Genomic DNA, 24,818 nt, shown 5'->3' on the forward strand with positions numbered 1-24,818 from the left:
ATTGAAAATTGGGTCGCCACGTCAAAATCCAAGATGGCCGCCTCCATAAATGTCTGAACCTTGTGAGCAGAATATCTTGGACAATAAAGGAACTACTAACTTATAATCTGGTGTGTGGGTGTGTCTCCAACCCACTCGCAAATATTGTCGAGTCTTCCATGTTTTCTGCGTCTTCCACTTTGTCAACTCACATCACTTCACCGACGGGGGACCTAGGCGTAACGCTTGTTATATCATATATGTCTTATGTGTGCGTTTTTTTTTTTTTGTCATTCATGTTAGCTTTTACACGAGCCTCGATCTTGTTTACAAAAAAACAAAATGTGGGGTTGGGGGAGAAAAAAAAGGTTAAAAAAAAAATAGAATGGTGTGAACTAATCTACCTTACTTTCACAATTATTCCAACATTCATGTTCACCTTTACCCAGCTCCACTCTACTGCACCATTCACTATGACATTGTAATTATCCAATTATTTACATCCACTCCGTCATCTCACTCACCCATTGGTCGGCTACTCTACTCTACTCCCTACATATAAATATGAATACTATCTTATTCTTACTATTCCCTACCCTACTTACTGCTCTGCTACATTTTACGTCTCCGCCCCTACTATTCTGCATTCCCCTTTTCCCGATCCTCCCGTTCCGGATTCTCCCCCATACTCTTGCTTCACTCCCTCCTCATCTCTCCTCCCCTCCTCCCACCTCGACCTACTCCCTTCCATTCCCCCCATTCTCTCACCTCAACCTACCCTCTTATCACCTCCCCACCTCTGCTCTTCCGGTCCCACCCCTCCCTCTCTGCCTCAAATCGCACCACGTGACTCGTCCTCGCGTTGTCCTCGCATGCTCGAACGTTCGTTCCATATCACCCATTTTCCCTTCTCTTTCTCATTTTACCTCTTTAACTTCATCCTATTTCTTTCCCTCCTCATTTTCTCCATTATACTTCATTCGTCCCTCCTCCACTGCACTGTCCCGATCACTCTCCCTATCCATAATTTGCATCAGTACCATATATACACACAATTACTTTACATTCCTCCTTTCTTTATTCCCGCCCGAATGTCCATCATTTATATTTCATTGTCTGCTTTTTAAGCAACGATTTCATCCTCTCTCTCGAGGCTATTCCTTGAGTACCCCCTTCGGTCTTTTCCGGAATCCTCCCCTTCCCCCGTTTCCATCATCATGATTCTGCAACCCTGACGGTGTGCTCACGCGGGGGCGGAGTAACGCAGGGGGCGGAGCAAGGAACGAGGCGGGGCTTGTTCTGGAGGAGACTTGGTCCTTTCGTCGCCATGACAACGTGTCCCAAATCGTCAATCTCACTCTTCTTGACCATCTCACTCGCCGCCGGTGAGTCGTTTACGGCTTTACGCTCACATTTACTCGCTCTTTTTTTCAACTCCTTCACGCTCTTCCATCGTGCTTTCACTTTGTTCATGGCGTCCCAGATGTATGACTCATCCACTCGTACGAATCCCTCCACGCACGAGAAGGCTGTTGATCTGGTCTTTGGGTGGTCGCCCGTAAACCTTCCGCTCCGGGGTTCCATTCCCGACAGGATTATATTTACCAACGAACGAAGTGCCCCCCGTGGGAGGTGGATATACCCGTCTAGTGCTTAAATGTTTCTAAAACGTGGATGTGACAGTCTCGTGTTTAAGTGTTCACTACCCAAGAGTAAGCTAGAGCAGAGTAGCCGATATGACCATCTCGTGTTTAAATGTCTATAAAACGTGGATATGACCGTCTCGTGTTTAAATGTCTATAAAACGTGGATATGACCATCTCGTGTTTAAATGTCTATAAAACGTGGATATGATCGTTTAGTGTTTAAATGTCTATAAAACGTGGATATGATCGTTTAGTGTTTAAATGTCTATAAAACGTGATTGTGACCGTCTCGTGTTTAAATGTTGATAAAAAATGGATATGATCGTCTCGTGTTTAAATGTCCATAAAATGTGGATATGATAGTCTCGTGTTTAAATGTCTCTAAAACGTGTATGTGACCGTCTCGTGTTTAAATGTCTATAAAACGTGGATGTGGTCGTCTCGTGTTTAAATTTCTATAAAAGGTGGATGTGACCGTCTCGTGTTTAAATGTCTATAAAACGTGGATGTGGCCGTCTTGTGTTTAAATGTCTATAAAACGTGTATGTGGTCGTCTCGTGTTTAAATTTCTATAAAATGTGGATGTGACCGTCTCGTGTTTAAATTTCTCTAAAACGTGGATGTGGCCATCTCGTGTTTAAATGTCTCTAAAACGTGGATGTGGCCGTCTCGTGTGAACCAAGGAACGGTGAATCTGGTTCGGAGAATATTGTCCTGTCCGTCGCCGATGAACTCCAGCCTTGGCCGAATAGCCGGACGGTCTTTAATTCTGAGGTGACTGCCCGGATTAGTTATGGATTGCTTACCTGGACGAAGCACATAGGTTTAACCTGAAACCCACAACGAACAGATACGACAGTGAATTCAACAAATAATCATTTAATGAACATAAATGTAACACGAAAATGTCACAATCATTGTTGAAGTAAAACTAAAATTCTAACTGAGGTATCTCATATGCAGACTCAAATACAGACAAGGGGACAGATAATAAAATTCAATAAAATCCCTTTAGCCAGCTGGCACTCCACTTGGTCGCAATAAATTACTTTCGGAGCTTGGCGGCTGTTGAAACTCGATGCCACCGCGTGGGAGGAGCACAAGATGGCAGTGGAGTCGTGCCCCACCACGCCACGAACGTGAGATACTTTGTGAGGGGGGCCCTCTTTCCGGTCCCTCTGCCGTCTGGGGAAGCACAATGATGACCCAGTCCACCACGACCTCAGCAGTGTCCAAAACCTCCTCAATTACTGCCGACTCGGCAAAAGCGATCCTCTCAGGCACACATATAAACGAAAAGAAGCAGCTCCTTCACCAATGTCCATTTCTCTCCAAAACCCCACACCGAGAGAGTGACTCTTTGTCCAACCATCGTTTCACTCTAGAACCTTCTGCATGACGTCACCCCAACCAATGGCTGAGTTCCACCGAATCACCCCATGTCTCCTTGACCAATCACAAAGCTCAGGGCGTGGCCTGCCGGCTTTGCTTTTCCACGCCCCTCATACCACTCTGAGGGTGTGGCCTTTTTCCTTCTTCGGGTGGTGGGGCCGTGTTTACTTGCCGAACGGCTCTGCTTGGCTTGCAGGGAACGGTTGTTGTTTAAACGGAGATTTTTATGGTCGGCCTTGTTGTAGTTCTAAAAACGTAGGGAAAAGCCACAGGGGGCAACACACACTGGGGGGAAACTAACCTTAATCCCTATCTAGTTAACACAGCTTCACTCCCCCCCCCCCCCCCATGTGAAGACACATAAACAATCTTAAGCTCCAGTTTCCCTACACTACATGACCAAAAGTATGTGGACACCAAAACATCACACATCTCATTCCAAAATCATGGGCATTAATATGGAGTTGATCCCCCACTTTGCTGCTATAACAGCCTCCACTCTTCTGGGAAGGCTTTCCACTAGATGTTGGAACATTGCTGCGGGGATTTGCTTCCATTCAGCCACAAGAGCATTAGTGAGGTCAGGCACTAATGTTGGGCGATTAGGCCTGGCTTGCAGTCGGCGTTCCAATTCATCCCAAAGGTGTTTGATGGGGTTGAGGTCAGGGCTTTGTGCAGGCCAGTCAAGTTCTTCCACACTGATCTCGACAAACCATTTCTGTATGGACCTCGCTTTGTGCACGGTGGCATTGTCATGATGAAACAGGAAAGGGCCTTCCTCAAACTGTTGCTACAAAGTTGGAAGCACACAATCGTCTAGAATGTCATTGTATGCTGTGGCATTAAGATTTCCCTTCACTGGAACTAAAGGGCCTAGCCCAAACAAGGAAAAACAGCCCCAGACCATTATTCCTCCTCCACAAACTTTGCAGTTGGCACTATGCATTCGGGCAGGTAGTGTTCTCCCAGCATCCGCCAAACCCAGATTTGTCTGTCGGACTGCCAGATGGTGAAGCGTGATTCATCAGTCCAGAGAACGCATTTCCACTGTGCCAGAATCAAATGGTGGCGAGCTTTACACCACTCCAGCCAATGCTTGGCATTGCTCATGCTGATCTTAGGCTTGTGTGCGGCTGCTCGGCCTTGGGAGCACATTTCATGAATCTCCCGATGAACAGTTGTTGTGCTGACGTTGCTTCCAGAGGCAGTTTGGAACTCGGTAGTGAGTGTTGCAATGGAGGACAGACGATTTTTACACGCTATGTGCTTCAGCACTCGGCGGTCCCATTTTGTGAGGTTGTGTGGCCTATCACTTCGCAGCTGAGCTCTTGTTGCTCCTCGACGTTTCCACTTCACAATAACAGCACTTACAGTTGACCGGGGCAGCTCTAGCATGGCAGAAATTTGACGAACTGACTTGTTGGAAAGGTGGCCCCCTATGACGGTGCCATGTTGAATGTCGCTGAGCTCTTCGGTACGGCCCATTCTTCTGCCAATGTTTGTGTATGGAGATTGCATGGCTGTGTGCTTGATTATATGTACCTGTCCGCAATAGGTGTGGCTGAAATAGCCGAATCCACTAATTAGAAGGGGTGTCCGCATACTTTTGCTGATGTAGTGTCCATAGAGATGTCTCCTACGCGTCCACGGTCCATGCTGTACCTATACAATCCTATCTTTACTATGAGATTCCATCATCTACCCCCACAAACGTAACAATATGTACAAATCCATCTGGCTCTTCAGATTACCATATTATTGTAATGGAATGTATGTTACCCTTTCATGCTGTAATAGTTGACACTGGACTTTGAATGTGAAATTGCAATATGTACATTTTAAAAATGCCTTCGGACTGGTATGGGAAAGTTCAGAAAAGAAAAGGTGCTCCTATCTTGATATGCGACAATGGTGGGACTGTACCAAATCACAAATTTGGGTTTTCTGCCAACAATATTGCTCATATGCTACCAGTAATACATCTGGTTTGATAGGTTCTCTAAAGGCAGATGTACTTAAATACAAACAAGAAGCTGGAAAATCGGGTGGAAGTGATCAATATCAGCAGCTGATGGAAAAAAGACCCCACTGGCCGAACTGGTCAAAGAGCGTGCAGCTGGAACAATGATTCACTTGCGGAAAACAAGGATTTCTTCAAAATGCAGAAGGCCTCCAAGACTTGTCGGCAGATTCAGAGTCTACGCTCTTCTGACGTGTCAGTGACATTAAACACTCACTGCAAGAGTTATACTCAAACTTGTTTACACCAAGAACTGTGGATAAAACGATGGCAAATGAGATGATTGAACTTCTCCAATCTCTTTCTGAAGAGCAGAAACATCAACTGGCATGTGACATTTCGAAGATCACTGCTGCTTTAAAACAACTCGAAGATGGCACGGCCCACGGACCTGAGGGACTTCCTGCTGAATTTCACAAATATTTTTGGAATAATCTGGGTCCTGCTGTAATTGAGACTTTTCTTGAGAGCCTAGACCAGGGGGAATTGTCCCTGAGCTGCAGGAGAGCTGTCTTGTGTCTTCTTCCCAAGAAAGGGGATTCGCAGCAGATGACAAATTGGCGGCCTGTCATTGCTAAATACTGACGACAAGATTGTGTCAAAAGTGTTCAAAAAGGTCTTCTCTTAGTTGGAAATGACCCAAACGCATTGCATACGTGAATGATCCATTTATGACAGTATACAGTCGTGGCCAAAAATATTGGCAACCTTGCACCTTTTTCAAATAATGCACCATTTCTTCCAGAAAATTGTTGAAATAAAAAAATCTTTTCGTATCCACATTTGTATTTCTGTGGTTTGCAGTGGAACAAAACAAAAAAAGCTGAAAAAAATACTAAAGCTTCGCTTATTCCACACAGAGATCCTAAAATGCCTCGGACAATATTATTGGCACCTTTTAGAAGTTGTTATAAATAATTAGATTTCAAGCAGGTGATTCTCCTTTACTTTGGAATTGAACTCACCTGTGGTGAGTTGCAGGTACCTGCAATATAAAAATCACTCATTCAACCAGTTTAAATGGAGAAAAGGAGTCATTCTGCTGTTTTGTGTCACTGTGTGTACCGCAATGAGCATGGAGAAAAGAAAGAAAACCCGACAGTTGTCTGAGGAGGTCAGACACAAGATTCTAGCCAAGCATGTCTCTGCCAAGCATGTCTCTGTCATGTCTCTACGTCTATGTCTCTACCTCGATGTCTCTATATGCATGTCTCTATATCCATGTCTCTATATCCATGTCTCTATATCCATGTCTCTATATCCATGTCTCTATATCCATGTCTCCATCTCAATGTCTCTATCCCCATGTCTCTATCCCCATGTCTCTATCCCCATGTCTCTATCCCCATGTCTCTATCCCCATGTCTCTATCTCCATGTCTCTATCTCCATGTCTCTATCTCCATGTCTCTATCTCCATGTCTCTATCTATCTCCATATCTCTCTCTATCTCCATATCTCTCTCTATCTCCATATCTCTCTCTATCTCCATATCTCTCTCTATCTCCATATCTCTCTCTATCTCCATATCTCTCTCTATCTCCATATCTCTCTCTATCTCCATATCTCTCTCTATCTCCATATCTCTCTCTATCTCCATATCTCTCTCTATCTCCATATCTCTCTCTATCTCCATATCTCTCTCTATCTCCATATCTCTCTCTCTATCTCCATATCTGTCTCTATCTCCATATCTGTCTCTATCTCCATATCTGTCTCTATCTCCATATCTGTCTCTATCTCCATATCTGTCTCTATCTCCATATCTCTCTCTATCTCAATATATCTCACTATCTCCATATCTCTCTTTCTCTATCTCCATGTCTCTATCCATCTCCATTTCTCTATCCATCTCCATGTCTCTCTCTATCTCCATGTCTCTCTCTATCTCCATGTCTCTCTCTATCTCCACGTCTCTCTCGATCTCCACGTCTCTCTCTATCTCCATGTCTCTCTCTATCTCCATGTCTCTCTCTATCTCCATGTCTCTCTCTATCTCCATGTCTCTCTCTCTATCTCCATGTCTCTCTCTCTATCTCCATGTCTCTCTCTATCTCCATGTCTCTCTCTATCTCCATGTCTCTCTCTATCACCATGTCTCTCTCTATCTCCATGTCTCTCTCTATCTCCATGTCTCTGTCTATCTCCAAGTCTCTGTCTATCTCCATGTCTCTCTCTATCTCCATATCTCTCTATATCTCCATATCTCTATCTCCATATCGCTCTCTATCTCCATATCTCTCTCTATCTCCATATCTCTCTCTATCTCCATATCTCTCTATCTCCATATCTCTCTCTATCTTCATATCTCTCTCGATCTCCATATCTCTCTCTATCTCCATATCTCTCTCTATCTCCATATCTCTCTCTATCTCCATATCTCTCTCTATCTCCATATCTCTCTCTATCTCCACATCTCTCTCTATCTCCATATCTCTCTCTATCTCCATATCTCTCTCTATCTCCATATCTCTCTCTATCTCCATATCTCTCTCTATCTCCATATCTCTCTCTATCTCCATGTCTCTCTCTATCTCCATGTCTCTCTCTATCTCCATGTCTCTGTCTATCTCCATGTCTCTATCCATCTCCATATCTCTCTCCATCTCCATATCTCTCTCTATCTCCATATCTCTCTCTATCTCCATATCTCTCTCTATCTCCATATCTCTCTCCATCTCCATATCTTTCTCCATCTCCATATCTCTCTATCTCCATATCTCTCTCTCTGTCACCATATCTCTCTCTATCTCCATATCCCTCTCCATCTCCATATCTCTCTCCATCTCCATATCTCTCTCCATCTCCATATCTCTCTCCATCTCCATATCTCTCTCCATCTCCATATCTCTCTCTATCTCCATATCTCTCTCCATCTCCATATCTCTCTCCATCTCCATATCTCTCTCCATCTCCATATCTCTCTCCATCTCCATATCTCTCTCCATCTCCATATCTCTCTCCATCTCCATATCTCTCTCTATCTCCATATCTCTCTCTATCTCCATATCTCTCTCTATCTCCATATCTCTCTCTATCTCCATATCTCTCTCTATCTCCATGTCTCTATCTATCTCCATGTCTCTATCTATCTCCATGTCTCTCTCCATCTCCATATCTCTCTCCATCTCCATATCTCTCTCCATCTCCATATCTCTCTCTATCTCCATATCTCTCTCTATCTCCATATCTCTCTCTATTTCCATGTCTCTCTCTCTATTTCCATGTCTCTCTCTCCTTTCCTCTGTCTGTGTCTCTTCCTCCCCTCCCACACAGTTATTATAACTATGAAAACTGGTGTACATTTTGTCATTTTTCAGGTAATGCTTACGGGTTGCTCATGGACCGTGAGGGCCCTGGTGAGTTAAAGGTGGTGAAGGATTCCGAGGTTACTCTACCTTGCTCCTTCTCCTCGCTATCCCCCCTCAGGAACCTCTACGTGTTGTGGACCCTCGTACCCGCACGTGGGCGGGGGTTGGTGAGTAATGTGGAGTGTGGGTTGTGATTTTTACACGCACGGCATCGACAACTTCACTGCGGTTACTTACAAACACCTTCACTCATGTGTCCTTCATTAGGAAAATCTGTGACTGTTTTCCCATTTGTAAATGTGTACACGTTGATGTAATATTAGGGCGACGATTCTCACGGTGTTCGGAATGATGTAAAGGCCACCAGCGAATTGCGATTACAGGTTGTTGTTTTTATCCAATCAAAACCCGACTAAACCGACTGAGGGTAACTTTACTTAATTCCGTCAGGTTAGGAACAAGTGTGTCCATCCTGAACCAAGCCAGGAAACACCATCTTACAAATCTCAAGGATGAACCTCCAATTCATGGTGGCACCTTGTCTCTGCTGTGTATGCTCCTCATCGATTCCATCCCTCACCTCAAATGGCTGGACTACAGACTCTGCACAAGATAAGGCAGAATGTCTACACTCTGTTTGCCTCCTAATCTCATGTACCCAACCCATCGAGTCCTGTCCCCATGTTACCTCCAACATACCCACTGTCTACAGGCCTCTGTCTCGCTGACCCGTGGAGGTAAATAAAGTTCTGTCCAGCCTTGACCCTGCTTTGGGGACAGGCCCAGGTGGCATCAGTGCCCACGTTCTCAAACTCTGCTCTGTCATTCGTACTTCTCCTCTATCTGCCATATTCAGTTTGTACTTCTTCTTTGGCTGCCTCCACTCTGCATAGAGGTCAACAAGCATCACTTCGGTCTACAAGAAGGATGCAAAAACAGACCCTACCAACTGTAGAGCAGTAAGCTTTTATTTCTTTATGTATTTATATCCAAAGTGAAGCATCGTGGAAGAGCTAAAACATAGTGCGGATCAAGACGCAACAGTGCAAGAGATACAGCAAAAAGAGGGGGTTGAGGGACAAGATGGAGGGAGACTTGGGAGGAATGAGTGGTAGCAGACAAGATGGATAAAGAAACAGGGTAGACAAGATGGCTACAGAAGCATACTCTCTCACACTGGAAATTTGGAAAGAGATGGGTTTGGGAGGTGGAGGGGAAGGGGTCAACGAGGGTAGAAAATATCCTGGTTTTGGATGGAGGATTAACTGAGATGGTGGTGAACAGCTGCTTTGAACATCTGGAGGGAAGAATGAGATTGAACAGAATGTGGATGTTGATTCCACAGGTGGGCCAAATAGAGGAATGAATGAATGAGTGGAGGTGAGCAGAGATTCTGGATTTTGGAAGCTGCACCAGAAGGGTGGTGATAGTCGTGTTCCCTGCAGAAATCTAAGTGAAGACAAAGCAAGGAAAGGGCAGAGGGTGCAAGACCAGAAAGGAGTCAGAAAAAGACAAAAAGACAGAGAGACTACCAACTTGTCTGCGATGCGAAAGTGATAGGCCCACGGCCTCAGCTTAATCGTGGGAAATTAAAATGATCTCGAAGGCCTTGGTTTCCATGGTGTCAAGCTGAGCTTGGTGTGAGGCAGGAGTGTCAGCCCAGAGGGGAGAGCATTATTCCATCAAGCTGTGGATGAAGGCCTTGGAGGTGGATAGGAGTTCAGGAGTTTTTCCTCAGGATTGTAAGTGTTTGACCAGCTTGCGATTTCATTAAGGTCTGAAGGGAGGGAAGAGGCTGCTGCCTGTCCATCTGAATATTGGGGGATGTCACGGCAGAGAGGGGAGTCATGGGCAAATAGATAAAGGGGATTTTCAGAGAGTCAGAGAGATCATTGATGAAGAATAAAAATAAGATGGGGCCCAGAACACTGTCTTGGGGGTACTCCAGCCTTGGCAGGGAGAGGAGATGAGATGAAAGGATTCTGTTGAGAACCGCACATTGGCTACAAGAGTGGAGGAAGTCAATAAGCCAAGTGTGGAGTTGGCCTTGCATGGTTGAGGGATAGAGTTTGGAGAGCAGATAAGAAAGAGGTGCAAGAGCAGCAGATCAGGTTTTTAGGACACATGAGCTGATGCCGTCCGGTCCAATTGCCAAATCAGAGTCGAGGGTTGAAAGAACCTTCACCACCTTCTCACGTGCAAAATATAGAGTCTAGGAGCAGTTGGGTACAACAGGAAAGGATGAGTACAGAGCAAGAGAGAGGGATTGGGGACACAAGATGTGGAAGCAAACACAGAATTGAGGCATTCTGCCGACTCACGAGCGGAGTCGGCTGTGGTGCCATTTCAAGAGAGGAAAGGTATGAGTGGAGGAGTCGGAAAGCCAAGTGTGGAGATGGCTTTAGATTTGCAGAAAGACCTTGCGGATCCATTCCAGAAAACTTAGCTTTGATTTGGTGGAAGAAACGTTTCCCGATTCAACCCACATGTGCAGCAAACCCTGAACCAGAAGTCAGCTTTCCTCTAATTACAAGCAAAGTCATAGAATCCATCATCGACCCTGGTGTTGGGCTAGCGGCTAGGGTGCTGGCTTAGGATCCTAGGATCCTGGGTTCGAATCCCGGTCGATCGCTGAATTAACGCCAGGGGGGTTGACTCAGCCTGTCATCCTTCCGAGGTCGGCTAATTGAGTACCAGTTCACTGGTAATTCCCTGTTTGTCGTTAAAGGCGGCAAAAAGGGTTGGCGTCAGGAAGGGCATCCGGCCGTAAAACATTGCTTCAAAAAGGGGACCAAAAAACAACAACAACCACGGTTCCCGAAAAAGGCCAACCCCCGCTTTGCGGGGAAAAATGGCCTCTAAAGGTGGTTATATATTGCTTCTGATGTCAAGTCTGTCCTGTTTCCAAACAGTTTTATCTTCGACTTTCAGTTTGGAATCCATCCTGCTCACTCAACTCTTAACATGCTTCTGCCCATCTCGGCAATAATTTGAGGCTTTCAATCTCAATCAAGATGGTAGGATCATCTCCCTGGAGATGTATTGGGTCACTGACACAGTCAACGTATTTCCACCAATTTTCCCGTCTCGTCTCCAGTGGGGGCTGGAGATCCCTAGGGCAGAGTTTTGGGCCTAGTCTTGTTCCACATCTATATTAATGACCTCTCCATAATGACTTCTCTGACCCTCCCAATCTACTCCAGGATGGCGCGTTCTTCCAGTAACTCCCTCCTAGTTAAACTTCCATAATCCAAGCTGACTGCACACCTCACTTCCTTTGCTTCTTGCCTCCAGTCTATGGAAACACCTTCCAGAGGCTGTCCTTTTCCACTCTTCCTTCCAGAGCTTCAAGCAAGCAGTGCACCATCATGTCATGTCATCCCCCGTCTGGACCTATGATCTTCATTACCCCCATTCACTCTGCTAAACCCAACGCCCTTACTTGCTGGTTTCAGTATCTCCTCCCCTTATCTCTCTCTTCCTCTATCCCTCTCATCCTCTATCTCTCCCTTTTCCTATTAATTACTTTCGAAAATCGAAGATGTTTCAAGTATATTGGTTGGTCCTGTGCATTATTCTTTCTGTCTGTCTGTCTGTATATCAGTCGCCTACAGGTCACAATTTTCAACCGATCTTCACGACACTTCACAAAATGGTAGAGTTGGTCATAAGCAAGAAGCCTATTGATTTTGGGGTCAAAATGTCAGCATAGGTCAAATGTCACCAACTTTGTCAATTTTCTAAAATCCTCAATTTTTATCCCATTAATTTGAAATTTGAAGAGGATTTGCAAATATGGTCACTGAATTCAACCACCAACTATTTTTGAAGTCAACATAGGCCAAAACGTGAACATAGGCCGAATTTCTAAAATCCTCAATTTTCATCCGATTATCTTGAAATTTGAAGAGGATTTGCATATCTCATCACTACATTCAACCACCAAGTATTTTTGAGGTCAACATAGGCCCAAAGGTCAACATAGGCCAGATTTCTAAAATCCTCAATTTTCATCTGATTGACTTGAAATATTAAGAGGATTTGCATATCTGGTCACTGAATTCAACCACCAATTATTTATGAGATCTTCATCGGCCAACAACTTATTTTATGGATTTTGCAAGTATCGTACTATGCACAACATATTTCTTGTTTATTTGTTTGCTGGTTGTGCTCAATTCTTACCCGACTACTCTACTGTCAATTTAACCTTGCTCTTACATGGGCTTTACTCTTGTAGATTGTACATGTGGTCTACATTTCAAACCTCCTTACTCCCCTTTATCCCAACCATAGAGACAGGTTATTGGCTACATGGGAGGACAAGTCACTGGTGCAAGCCCCATCTTTGGGAGCCGTGTGGGGTTTGCGGAAAGCATGCCGGGCCATGAAGCGTCGTTGCACATTGTAGGGGTCGTGCCCCGAGATGCCGGAACATACACCTGCCTCGTCAACAATTACCCTGACCCAACTGGGGGAACAACCACCATTGGACTACGTGTGCTCAGTATGATTGTTTTAACATTTTTGGTGTGTGCTTCATCAATGAGCAAAAAGGATTATTCTCACAACATAAATGTTAATGTGGGACTTGCTTTAGAAATGAACCTGTGAAAATCCATGACTAATAACTACACATCGGATTTTTATGTGAAAAAAAAAAAAAATTTTTTTCACATAAAACGGCTTTTTTGTGCGCAAAAAAATTATTTTGCTATTTTCGGAGAAAAAAAATATTTCGCCCTTTTTCGGGAAAAATAAAATAAAATGCCCTTTTTGGTCGAAAATGTCTGGCAACGCTAAAAAAAATTGGGGAATTTTTCGAAATTTTAAACTGCGATCGAAATTTTTAACTGCGATCGATCTCAAAAACAAAACGTTGCGTCCACTTGCGTGCGTTGCGTCCCCAGCGTGTACAGCAGTGAGGCGGTGTACTACAGTGAGAGAGTGTACACAAAGTGTGAACAAGCCTATCAAGATGAGTGCTGCTCTTCGTGACAAGTGGCTGAAGGAATTCAACGCTGGCGGCGATGGGGCCACCTTCAAGTACGTGTCGAGTGACACGGCTTTCTGTCGAGCTTGTGAAAAGACTTTCCGGGCAAAGCAGAAGTCTGAGCTGGCCCAACATGTCCGAGGAGACCGCCACAAGAGCAACTTGGCCTTGAAGAAGAAGAGGACGGTCATGCAAGCCACCATCGGGGACTTTGGTGGCGGAAAGAGGCACAAGTGCGACGCCGTGGCTCAGGAGCTGTGCCAGGCCATGCTGGCTGCTGGCATCCCATGGTCGAAATTGGAAAACCCTGCCCTCCGGTCGTTCCTGGAGAAGCACATCACTCTCCAGATCCCCGATGAAAGCTGGATTCGAAAGCACTACCTCGACAAGTGCTACGACGAGGCCTTGCCGGGGATCCGTGCCGACCTCGGACAGCAGCCCATCTGGCTGTCCGTCGACGAGACGACCGATTCAGCAGGTCGATATGTGGCCAACATCATCGCGGGACGCTTGTCCAAGGAGGGGTACTTTCGTCCCCACCTCGTCCAGTGCATGTTTCTGGAGGAGACCAACTCCGGGGAGATCGTGCGCGCAGTCAATGACACGCTGCGCTATCTTTGGCCTGATTTCAAGCCGGAGTGCCTCAAGGTCCTCGTCAGCGACGCCGCGGCCTATATGATTAAGGCCGGCCTTGCCCTGAAGGAACTCTTCCCGGACTTGCTGCATGTGACTTGCGTTGCCCACGCGCTCCACCGTGTCTGCGAGACAGTCCGAGAAATGTTCAAGGACGTCAACGACCTGATTGCCACGACGAAGAAGGTGTTCGTCAAAGCCCCGTCGCGTGTTGTCCTTTGGAAGGAGCAGCAGCCCAATCTTTCTCTCCCCCCGGAGCCCATTCTGACTCGGTGGGGGACGTGGATCGACGCCGCGGTGTTTTACGCCGAGCACTTCGAGGCCGTCAAGGACATTGTGGACCAGCTGAACGATGACGACGCGATGGCAATCCGGAGTGCCAAGGACCTGTTCGGAAAGGCGGACATCAAGCTCAGTTTGGTCTTCTTAAATGCCCACGTATCGTTCATCCCGAAGATCCTTAAGCAGCTGGAGGAGGCCGGCATGGAGCTGGTCAAGGCCTTCCAGCTCCTTGATCAGGCCAAGGAAGAGCTCGAAAAGATCCGAGGCTGCCGTAAGGAGATCCTGCTCACCAAGTTCAAGGCGGTGCTGCAGCGCAATCCCGACATTGGTGTGCTGAGGACAGTGGCTTTGATCCTGGATGGAGATCAGCACGGATCTGAGGTTGGTGTGCCGGCTGGAGTCAAGCTTGCCGACATCCCCCTCTTGAGGTACTGCCTCATCGTCAGCGTCGACGTGGAAAGGTCCTTCTCCGTCTACAGAAACGTCCTCACCGACCGCCGACACCGCCTCACCAAGGAGAACATTACCAAGATAATGATTTCAAACACCTACTTTAACCGTTCCTAAAAGGGTTCCTAAAAGGCAATCTTGTCAATTTCTTCTAGTCCTCTACTTGTCAAACAATGCGGTTGCAATAAAGGTACCTGAGCGTCATTTTTTACCTGTTTACTAGCCCAGAGTGCTTAATGTTGTGCAGGAAAAAGCTTACCATTTTTTGTTCTTTTTTTGACTGATTTCTGAAAAACTTGGTAATAATAAAAAATGAATAAAAATTATGTCACCCACAGGGTGAACCGTATCTTGCCAAAATGTGAAAATTCCGTTTTTTCGTCATGACGTCATCAAATGACGTCATAGCGTCAAACTGTTTACAGATCTGGGAAGCACTCATCAAGGGCATTCATATGAGGTATTACTCGATATGGTACCTACGATTTCAAAATTTGACCTTGGGGTCAATAATTTTCGACCTCCAGCGCTAACCATGAAGGTCAAGGCCGATCGCCACCAAAAACTAATCAGCTGAGCGCCGGACCATATACTAGATTCCCATGAAGTTTGGAGACGATCCGATCAAAGTTACTCAAAAAATTAGTGTTTCGTCGACCTCCATGATTGACCACAAAGTGACCTTGACCTTTGACCTTGACCTTCAAAATTTTGTGTGCTGAAGGGTATCTCTATAGGACTCTGATATGCGAAGTTACAGGAGTTTCCAATAATAACTGTGGTCTACAGAGTGATCTAAACGTGAAAAAAAAAATGATTAACCACAAACAAACATACAAGCTGACTAATACATCTTGCAAAAACTTCGTTTTGGCAAGATAATAAAACGGGGGAAAAAAATATTTCGGGATTTTTTCACATAAAAAAAAAAAATTTCCGCTTTTCAAAACATAAAAGGCCTATTTTCTTAACATAAAAATCCGTAGTCTACTAATAACACTGTGAGTAGTGATTTGTGGCATTGCCTTTAAGGGGTAATTGGCGCTCCATGTTTGTTATGAACAGCTGTAGTGAAAATATGGGAAAAGCAAACACACCACAAACTACAACAGCACTCGGTAGAGCACATACCTCCTCCAGGCTAAATAGTTTATGGTTTGTATCCCACTGATGGGCCGGGTTTGGATCCGGACCTGAACCAAAATCTAATCGGCTTGTTATTCGTCATCTAATCAACTCGTCCACCAGGTTTCGTCCGAATTAGTCCATAACTTTTTGAGATATCCTGCTCGCAAACAAGCAGGGGTGAAAACATAACCTCCGACCACCATCAGTGGCAGCGGTAACAAATGCAATGTTATTCCGTTTATTGTGGAATCACTATTTTACATCAGCTCATCTAATATCTGGTATGTGACTCTGCTTTTTCCTTAGTTCCACCATCTCTTCCGACATGCGGAGTTCAAGGCCGTGCAGAGGTTGGTGGGCAGGTCAATTTAACCTGTTCAACCGAAGGTGGTGAACCACCACCGTCATACAGCTGGACTCCTCATGATGGAGCTCCTCGGCTTCCCAGCAACGCAGCTCTGAGTAAGTTTCCAACTTCTGGCTCAGAGCGAGTGGCTGAGTGTCATGCACTCCGAACAGTCGGGTAGCACACTTTGATTACTCCTCAAATTGAAAACACGGGCATTTCTGAAATCTGATTCCAATTCTCTCACAATTATTCACAAAATGATCTTCCCTTTCTCGATCATTTTGAACGCCCTTTACCTTTGACAGACAATCGATGTCGTGGATTGCATTGTCGCTTTAACTCGGTATGGTTTCGACTGCATAAAGATCCACGATTTTGTCTCTCGTAGATCCCCGGATGGGCACTCTGGCTCTGCGCAACGTCACATCTGCTGAGAGTGGCACGTACATGTGTAGGGCTCGAAACTCTGCCGGGGTAACAACCTGCCTGGTAAACCTGGACATTATCCCGGGTAACCCAGCACCAGCGCTCTTTCTATTTTACCATTCACTGATATTGCTTTTGAATGCTCCTCATGCATAGCTTCCACTCGGCTTTCATGGGGATTTCGGATGTCTCAGTTCTACCTTGTGTCAACATGCATGCCGAGGACATCCATAGTGTCGGTGGAAAAATTGGTGTGTGGTCGCAATGGTGTGTGGGATTGGCGTCTTCCCCAAAAGCACAACGCTTGTGTCATAGACGCCATTTTACATACTGTTACACACTTCCTTGAGGCACAGACACGAGTGCACCAGTTACCCCAAGGGTAGCATGGTAGAAACGATTTCCGGACAATAATATATCCTGTCTGATATTAAACAGGTGAATCCAACATATGGCATGAGGAAGAAGGTCCTTTAATAAACAATATTTATTAATCCCTACTGTCTACCTTTAAAACACTTGTATTAATTACTACTGATTAAAAGAAACATTCAGTGATTAAACATCCCCAGATTATAAAACACACATCACAGATTTCAATGCAGTTATGAGTTAACTAAAACTTCAGAAGGTTATAAGTTGAATGGAAAAGGCCGGTGGTGCACAAGTTCAAACTATCTTGTCCAGCTGGGTTGTAAAGGTTGAAGTCAGACAATCCCAGCCACATTGAAGGTCCTCCTGGTGAGCTTGCAATCATCATGTGTCCACAGATCATACCAAGTGATGTTGAATTCAGAAACTGCATGCTGCACCAGCAAGGCAGCATCAGTCCTGGCCTCAAACTGCATTCAGAAACTACAGACCACAATGCGTGTACCACCTGCTGAAGTACGTGTACCACCTTTCATTGAGTTAGCGACGGATAGTGCGAGTGGAAACTGTCGTACCTTGTGTCTGAAGGTCAGCTTGAATCTGTTTGGCAGTTGATCGAGGTGCTTTCTCCTCCATTTGAACAATCCTTCTCTGCAATCTTCAATCAAGTTTTCTTTTGCGGCCAAGTCCAGGGAGGTTGGCTACAGTGCCATGGGCCTTAAACTTCCTGATAACATTGCATATGGTGGACACTGGAACATCAAGGTCTCTGGAGATGGACTTGCAGCCTTGAGATTGCCCATGCTTGGCTACAATCTTGTCTCTGACCTCCTCAGACAATTCTCTGGTTTTTTTCTTTTCTCCATCTCTTTGCGGTACACGCAGTGACACAAAACAACAGAATGAAGCCTTTTCTCTGTTCAAACTGGTTGAATGAGTGATTTTTATATATTGCAGGCACCTGCAACTCACCGCAGGTGAGTTCAATTCCAAAGTAAAGGAGAATCACCTGCTTTAAATCTAATTATTTCGAACAACTTCTGAAAGGTGCCAATAATATTGTCCAGGCCTGTGGTTTGTCAATATATTGTCCATTTTGGATTTCTGTGTGGAAAATGCTCAGATTTAGTCATTTTTCCCCCACTTTTTTTTGGTTTTGTTCCACTGCAAACCAAAGAAATACATATGTGGATACCAAATTACATTTTTAGTTTCAACCATTTTTCTGGAAGAAATGGTGCATTATTTGCAAGGGTGCCAATATTTTTGGCCACGACACTATATGTCCATTCCGAGCCACTGTCTGGCATCTGTGTTTGCATCCTTCGATCCAGTGTAGAGGTCTGTGGCCATGATTCAGTTCAGGGTGTCCCACAATAAATCTTTCCCTCAGTCCATTCTCTCTTGTGCAAGTACAAGTCAGACAGTTCGCTTAACCAGCTTTGTTTGCAAAGCATGTTTGTCAAGTTACTCGGACATGAACCCCACTCCTTCCCTCCCTCCCCCAATACTTTCCCCTATCAGCAGCCTTGATGTTCCTGTACTTTACATATTTTTAACTTTCACACACACGCATCTCCAGTGGACTGTTTCTAACGTGCTGGATTAAACCAAAGAATTAACTTTCACTTACTGTATAATAATTCTCTAACCATATGATTAGCCCCATTTCAATTTAAGTGGTATATTTCGTAACATCACAAAAGGAATATTCATAGAAATCAAACAATTAGCACAAGATGCATGTAACACTCACATTACAAAACAAAACTAGAAAGAGCAATCGGAGATTGCAGACCCTCGCCAGGAAGTGTTTTCAGTGGTTTTTAAGGCTTTTGTGTTAAACACAAATATGGCGACCACGTGACCGATGACATCATCAAAAAAAAAAAATTCTCCACCAATTTCTACCGAGATGACACAAGATATTTCATCTTGATCGGATGAAGTTTTGTACTTGTCGAATTATGACATCATAATGGAGGCACGGATGACATAATCATTAACATGTTATTCCCCACGGAGAGTTCTTTACAACCAGGCAATCTAGCCCATTTTTTCACTCAACTTGGAACAAATTGCAACAGAATTTTTTTTGCCACCATGCATTTCTACAAGGTCCCCAGAACAACATACTAAAAGTCCCAAGCAATCCCAACATGGGAAATATGTCTAATTTGCATAATCCAATATGGCCACCAATCTGCAATTATAGAAGTTAGTAATAGCAATGAAATAATAATTATAACACTCTATGTACTTTTGTATTTTCAGGATGGTGATGTAATACCTTGAATAATGGAAAGGTGTTGCCTTTGTTCTGAGTCAAGCACAGATGGAAACCCAACTGTTGTTCTGCAAACAAAAGGCAGTGATGGGGTGAATCGTGCAAGTGTACAACGTGGCCTTGACCTGAGAACTGTTGCAGGAGACCGAGTACATGTAGAATGCCGTCGAATATTTTGCAAACCGGCAAATATTGCACGTGAGAATGAAGTTAATAAGATACCAGATGAGGGTAGGCCTGATCTCCATTCAGTCAAAAACACTTTCAATTTTCAAGAGCACTGCTTGTTCTGTGGACAACCCGCCAAATGTGATAACAGACGGAGGGAAATTGATGTATTTCCAGTGAGAACAAAAGACTTTCAATTCACAGTGCTTGAGATTTGTCATTCTAGAAATGATAAGTGGTCTGAAACTGTAGCAGGAAGACTGGCATCAGTGAATGATTTGCACGCAGCAGATGCACTATATCATCAGCAGTGTAGTAGTAATTTTAAGACTGGGAAGGATATTCCTAGGAAACTATCGCTTGACAGTAGCGGGGAAACTCCGAAGAAGTTCAAAGCTGGAAGACCTGAGGCAGATGAGAGAACAGCAGCATTCCTCAACATAGTACATTTCATGGAAGAAACTGAAGAGCAACAAACAACAATTAATGAACTTGTTTTGAAAATGACTAACTGTCTTTAAAAACACGGACCATGAGGCGTATAGTGCCAAATACATGAAAACCAAAATACAGCAACATTTTGGTGACAGAGTTGTAATGACAGTGCTCAAGACAAAATAATGTGTGGTTACATTGAGAGACACAGCTTGTTCCATCCTTTATGCCTTTCATAAACAAACAAATCCAGACAACACTAACCACCTTTAGAGGCCATTTTTCCCCGCAAAGCGGGGGTTGGCCTTTTTCGGGGACCGTGGTTGTTGTTGTTGTTTTTTTTTGGTCCCCTTTTTGAAGCAATGTTTTACGGCCGGATGCCCTTCCTGCCGCCAACTCTGTTTGTCGCTTTTTACGACAAGCAGGGAATTACCAGTGAACTGGTACTCAATTAGCCGACCTCGGAAGGATGACAGGCTGAGTCAACCCCCCTGGCGCTAATTCAGCGATCGACCGGGATTCGAACCCAGGATCCTAGGATCCTAGAGCTGGCACCCTAGCCGCTAGCCCAACACCAGGGTTGAATCCAGACAACACTGAAGACGAGAAACTGAACATCATCAAAACTGCTGCTAAACCCATTGAGAGTGATGTCAAATCAATGGATATCCAAAATGATACTTATCCAGGGAACGAAGATGTTGACAATACAGACTCTGCTGTGAATTTTCTTCCAAAGACGATGGAAGTACTTTTGAGGACACTGTTCTCTGGGAAACATATTGATCTGAAAGTTGCATCGATTGGGCAGTCAATCATGCAGGCAATTCGACCAAGATCCATACTTGCGCCACTTCAACTTGGTCTTGGGGTACAGATGCACCATCATTTTGCGTCACGGTTCCTGATAGACACACTTCATGAACATGGATTCTCATGCTCCAAGCCGAGCTGAAAAAATTTGAACGAAGTGCGGCAGTTGTCCAAGGCACAGATATACCCTTTACTCAAGAACAATGCATCCAGTATATTGCGGATAATGTTGACCATAACGTAGCAACACTAGATGGCACCGGGACATTTTATGGCATGGGCATCATCGAGGCTGTTACACCACAAATAAAGACCTCAAGACCTGTCCCCAAAGTGTCTGTTACAGCTTCGGACATTGCTGCAGTTGGCCATATAAACATTGAGTACTTCCGTATCCCTGCAATGATGCCACCACTCACCTATCTGCCACTTGTACACACGGCAGCGGATGATCCGACATCTCAACATGACATTCTATGGAAAACCTCCCTACTTCTTCGCTCTCCAAGACCAGCATGGTCTGGTATGATGCAAATGTTCCATCATGGCCAATATCCAGGACAGTCTTCTGTGATATTCCTTCCAATGATTGATCTCAATCCTAGTGATCCAAATTGTATCTATTCCACACTAAAGTTTGTGTCAGCTCAGGCCAGGCAACATGGTGTTACTCCTGTCCTCACATTCGATCAACCCTTGTATTGGAAAGCATTATCAATTGTTCGATCTCAACCAGTTGACAGTCATCTCCGGCGAATGGTCCTCAAACTGGGAGGGTTTGACATGGAAATGAGTTTCCTGGGTAGCATCGGGCATCTGATGGCAGGTTCCGGATTGGAAGAAGTCCTTGAGGTTGTGTATGCTAGTAACACCGTGAGCCACATGTTGACTGGCAAGGCTGTGTCCAGAGCAGTCCGTGGTCACATGCTAGTAGATGCTGCACTGAACACCATCCTTCTGTCCAGTGCATACAATGTACCAGTGCCATCCAAAATGAAAGCAGAGGACCCTGATGAAGTGATGACAGGTGATGATGTCGAACAACATTCTGACACAACCGACTTGACCGTAGCAGCAGAAGTATATGACAATGCAGTTTCCTCTTCAACATCTGTAGAAAACGTGTGTTTGGCAGATGTCTGGACCAGAATTCAAAGGAAACTGAAGGAAAAGAAGGACATAATGACCACAATGCGGACCGCAGAACTCTGGATACAATATATGGAAATGGTAGACATTCTACAGAGGTTTCTCAAGGCTGAACGCACAGGCAATTGGAAAATGCATCTCCAATCAGTACGTGAAATGTTACCATACTTTGCAGCATCTGGACACACACTATATGCAAAGTCTGCATATATCTATCTTCAAATGATGTGAAATCTGCCAGAGACACGCCCAGAAGTCAACCAGAAATTTGAGCAGGGATACCATGTGGTGAGACGCAGCGACAGATATTGGTCAGGATTGTCGACCGATCTCATTATTGAACAAGTGCTCATGAGAAGTGTTAAGACAAGTGGGGGACTTACAAGAGGAAAGGGGATGACAGAAACCCAGCGCTTGGTGTGGGTCCTATCTATGCCAGCATGTGCAAACATCAATGATGCCATGCAAAAGCTCAGTGGTGTGTCATATGAAACCAGTGACCAACACAAGGACATATCATCAGCAAGACAAGCTAGAGATGTCAGCGACACCCTTGACCTTATCAGTTATCTTGAAAAGAGAAACCCATTTGTTAATAACAGTACACTGCTCAACATTGCAAATGGCATGACAGCTCAGGAAGGAGTCAATGTTGAAAGATCAAGAGAGGTTGGTGAACGGATTCTAGCGTCAATGGTTGGGAAATCTGTCGATGAGTTTGTCTTCCGAAAAGCTGATCAAGCAAAGACACTCGGTACAAGATCAACTGTCAAAATCAAAGGCGAATCTGTGAAGGTGGATCCACAGCTGATATTCCAGAGGCTGATAACTGTCGCTGAACGCTGTGAAGATGTTCCATCACTGTTCAAGTATGAACTCTGTAGTCACCCTCCTGCATTGTGGGAATCTTCCTCCCTTCCACTGCAGGCCAATAAGGCAACTCTTGCTGATTCTATCTGGAAAGTCATCCCAGAGAAACAACGAGAACCTACTGAAAATGTCCAGTACATCCTTGATGGTGGTGCTCTACTTCACAGACTACCCTGGCCAAGAGGTTCTACCTTTGATTATGTGTGTGATCTATACACCAACTATGTTGTACAGAAATATGCTGATGCTACTGTTGTCTTTGATGGCTACAATGATGACCCATCAACGAAAGATGCCACACACATGAGAAGAACAGGAGCCTGTACTGGTGTGACAGTTCACTTCGCAGGTGAAATGGTGATTCAATCCAGAATAGAGGATTTCTTGAACAATGCGAGGAACAAACAGCGCTTCATTTCTTATCTGAGTGACAAACTGGAGACAGCTGGGTGCAATACATTTCATGCGAAGCAAGATGCTGATTTGTTAATTGTTCAAACAGCTGTCGCCTCTGCACGAACAACAAACACTGTGCTGGTGGGAGATGACACGGACTTACTCATCCTTCTTATTCACCATGCTGAAATGAACACACATGACTTCTTCCTGATACCAGAACCAAAGCAAACTTCAAGAAAGAACAGGATTTGGAACATGAAGCAATCAAAGAATTTGCTTGGCAGTGATGTATGTGACTGTATGCTGTTCGTACATGCTATTCTTGGTTGCGATACACCTTCTCGCCTGTTTGGTTTGGGAAAGAGTCTAGCACTGAAAAAATTCATGAACGATGCCTTCTTCTATCAACAAGCTAAAGTTTTCAGTCAAACACATCAAATGCAGGAGAAGGTTATCGCCAAGGCAGGAGAACATGCACTAGTGTCGTTGTATGGAGGATCTGGGAAGGAAGGATTGGACACCTTACGGTACAAGCGGTTTTGTGAGAAGGTCACCAAGAATGTTTCACATGTAGAGCCACAGACCCTGCCACCCACCTCTGCAGCTGCAAGATACCACAGCCTTCGTGTGTACCACCAAATACAGCAGTGGAAAGGGATCGATCTAAATCCACTGGAGTGGGGATGGCACGTAGTATATGGACATTGCCTACCAATACTGACAGATCAGGCCGCAGCACCATCAGCACTCCTGGACGTCATCTGCTGCAACTGTAAAAAGGACTGCAATACACGAAGATGTACTTGTAGAAAATATGGTCTCACATGCAGTGCTGTGTGCGGGGAATGTCATGGTACAAGTTGTACCAATGCAGAACTACCAGATTTCACAGAGGAGGATGACAAAACTGTTTAATCGTTTGAGTTGGATGTTCCAGCATTTTGTATACCTACAGCAATCACTACAGCAATTCTCACTAGCTGAACATTTTATATAAGCATAGTATGGTGAGTTTGTAATGAAACTCGTGTATCTGTCACCAATAGACAGAGCATCATTCGTTATATGAGAGAAATATTGCAGATTGGCGGCCATATTGGATTATGCAAATTAGACATATTTCCCATGTTGGGATTGCTTGGGACTTTTAGTATGTTGTTCTGGGGACCTTGTAGAAATGTATTATGGTGAAATAATTTCTGTTGCAATTTGTTCCAAGTGAAACCTTATTTTGCCTGGACTTAAGATGGCGCCCATATCACGTGGCCTATGACGTCATAATTATCATAAAAAAAATTATACAGGTGGAGTTGCACTTATGGTGGAAATTTCCTGTCAATCGGACCAACGGTTGCAGAGAAAATCATATTTATTCTGTGTGGACAAACAGACAAACAAACAAACAGACAAACGAACCCAAATGCAGACGGACCCTCTCCTCCTGCGAAGGTAAAAATAGTGGCAATGCCCCTGCGCAGGTAGAATCAGGAAACCACTCACAGGTGTGGGGACCCATAAAATATGTAAAGGAAAATAAAGTAAAATACGTATTTTTGGGGGCAATCCACTGATTTTTTTTTTTCTTCTAATGCCGCGAACAAACTTTGGTACATCACGGGTGATGGAGGTTGTGGTCACGTTTCATTGAAATTGTGTTTGTAGTTTCAGAGAAGAGAAAAAATACCTTTTGGGGGGTCAATCCCCGTCCCCTCCCCCG

At 44.6% G+C, this 24,818-nt stretch overlaps 1 protein-coding gene across 1 annotated transcript in view; it reads left to right on the forward strand.

Moving 5' to 3' along the window:
* The first annotated feature begins 272 nt into the window (after nucleotides 1-272).
* LOC137439857 (uncharacterized) overlaps nucleotides 273-24,818 on the forward strand; it is a 59,629-nt gene continuing 35,083 nt past the window's right edge. Inside the window, exons 1-5 of the mRNA XM_068136020.2 lie at nucleotides 273-1,364; nucleotides 8,357-8,514; nucleotides 12,644-12,854; nucleotides 16,140-16,295; nucleotides 16,571-16,693. Of these exons, the coding sequence (XP_067992121.1) occupies nucleotides 1,307-1,364; nucleotides 8,357-8,514; nucleotides 12,644-12,854; nucleotides 16,140-16,295; nucleotides 16,571-16,693 (706 nt within the window). The 5' untranslated portion in view covers nucleotides 273-1,306. The remainder of the gene's footprint in view (nucleotides 1,365-8,356; nucleotides 8,515-12,643; nucleotides 12,855-16,139; nucleotides 16,296-16,570; nucleotides 16,694-24,818) is intronic.

The sequence above is a fragment of the Myxine glutinosa genome, unplaced genomic scaffold, assembly GCF_964187855.1.
Source record: "Myxine glutinosa unplaced genomic scaffold, kmMyxGlut1.1 SCAFFOLD_1193, whole genome shotgun sequence".
Lineage (NCBI taxonomy): Eukaryota > Metazoa > Chordata > Myxini > Myxiniformes > Myxinidae > Myxine > Myxine glutinosa.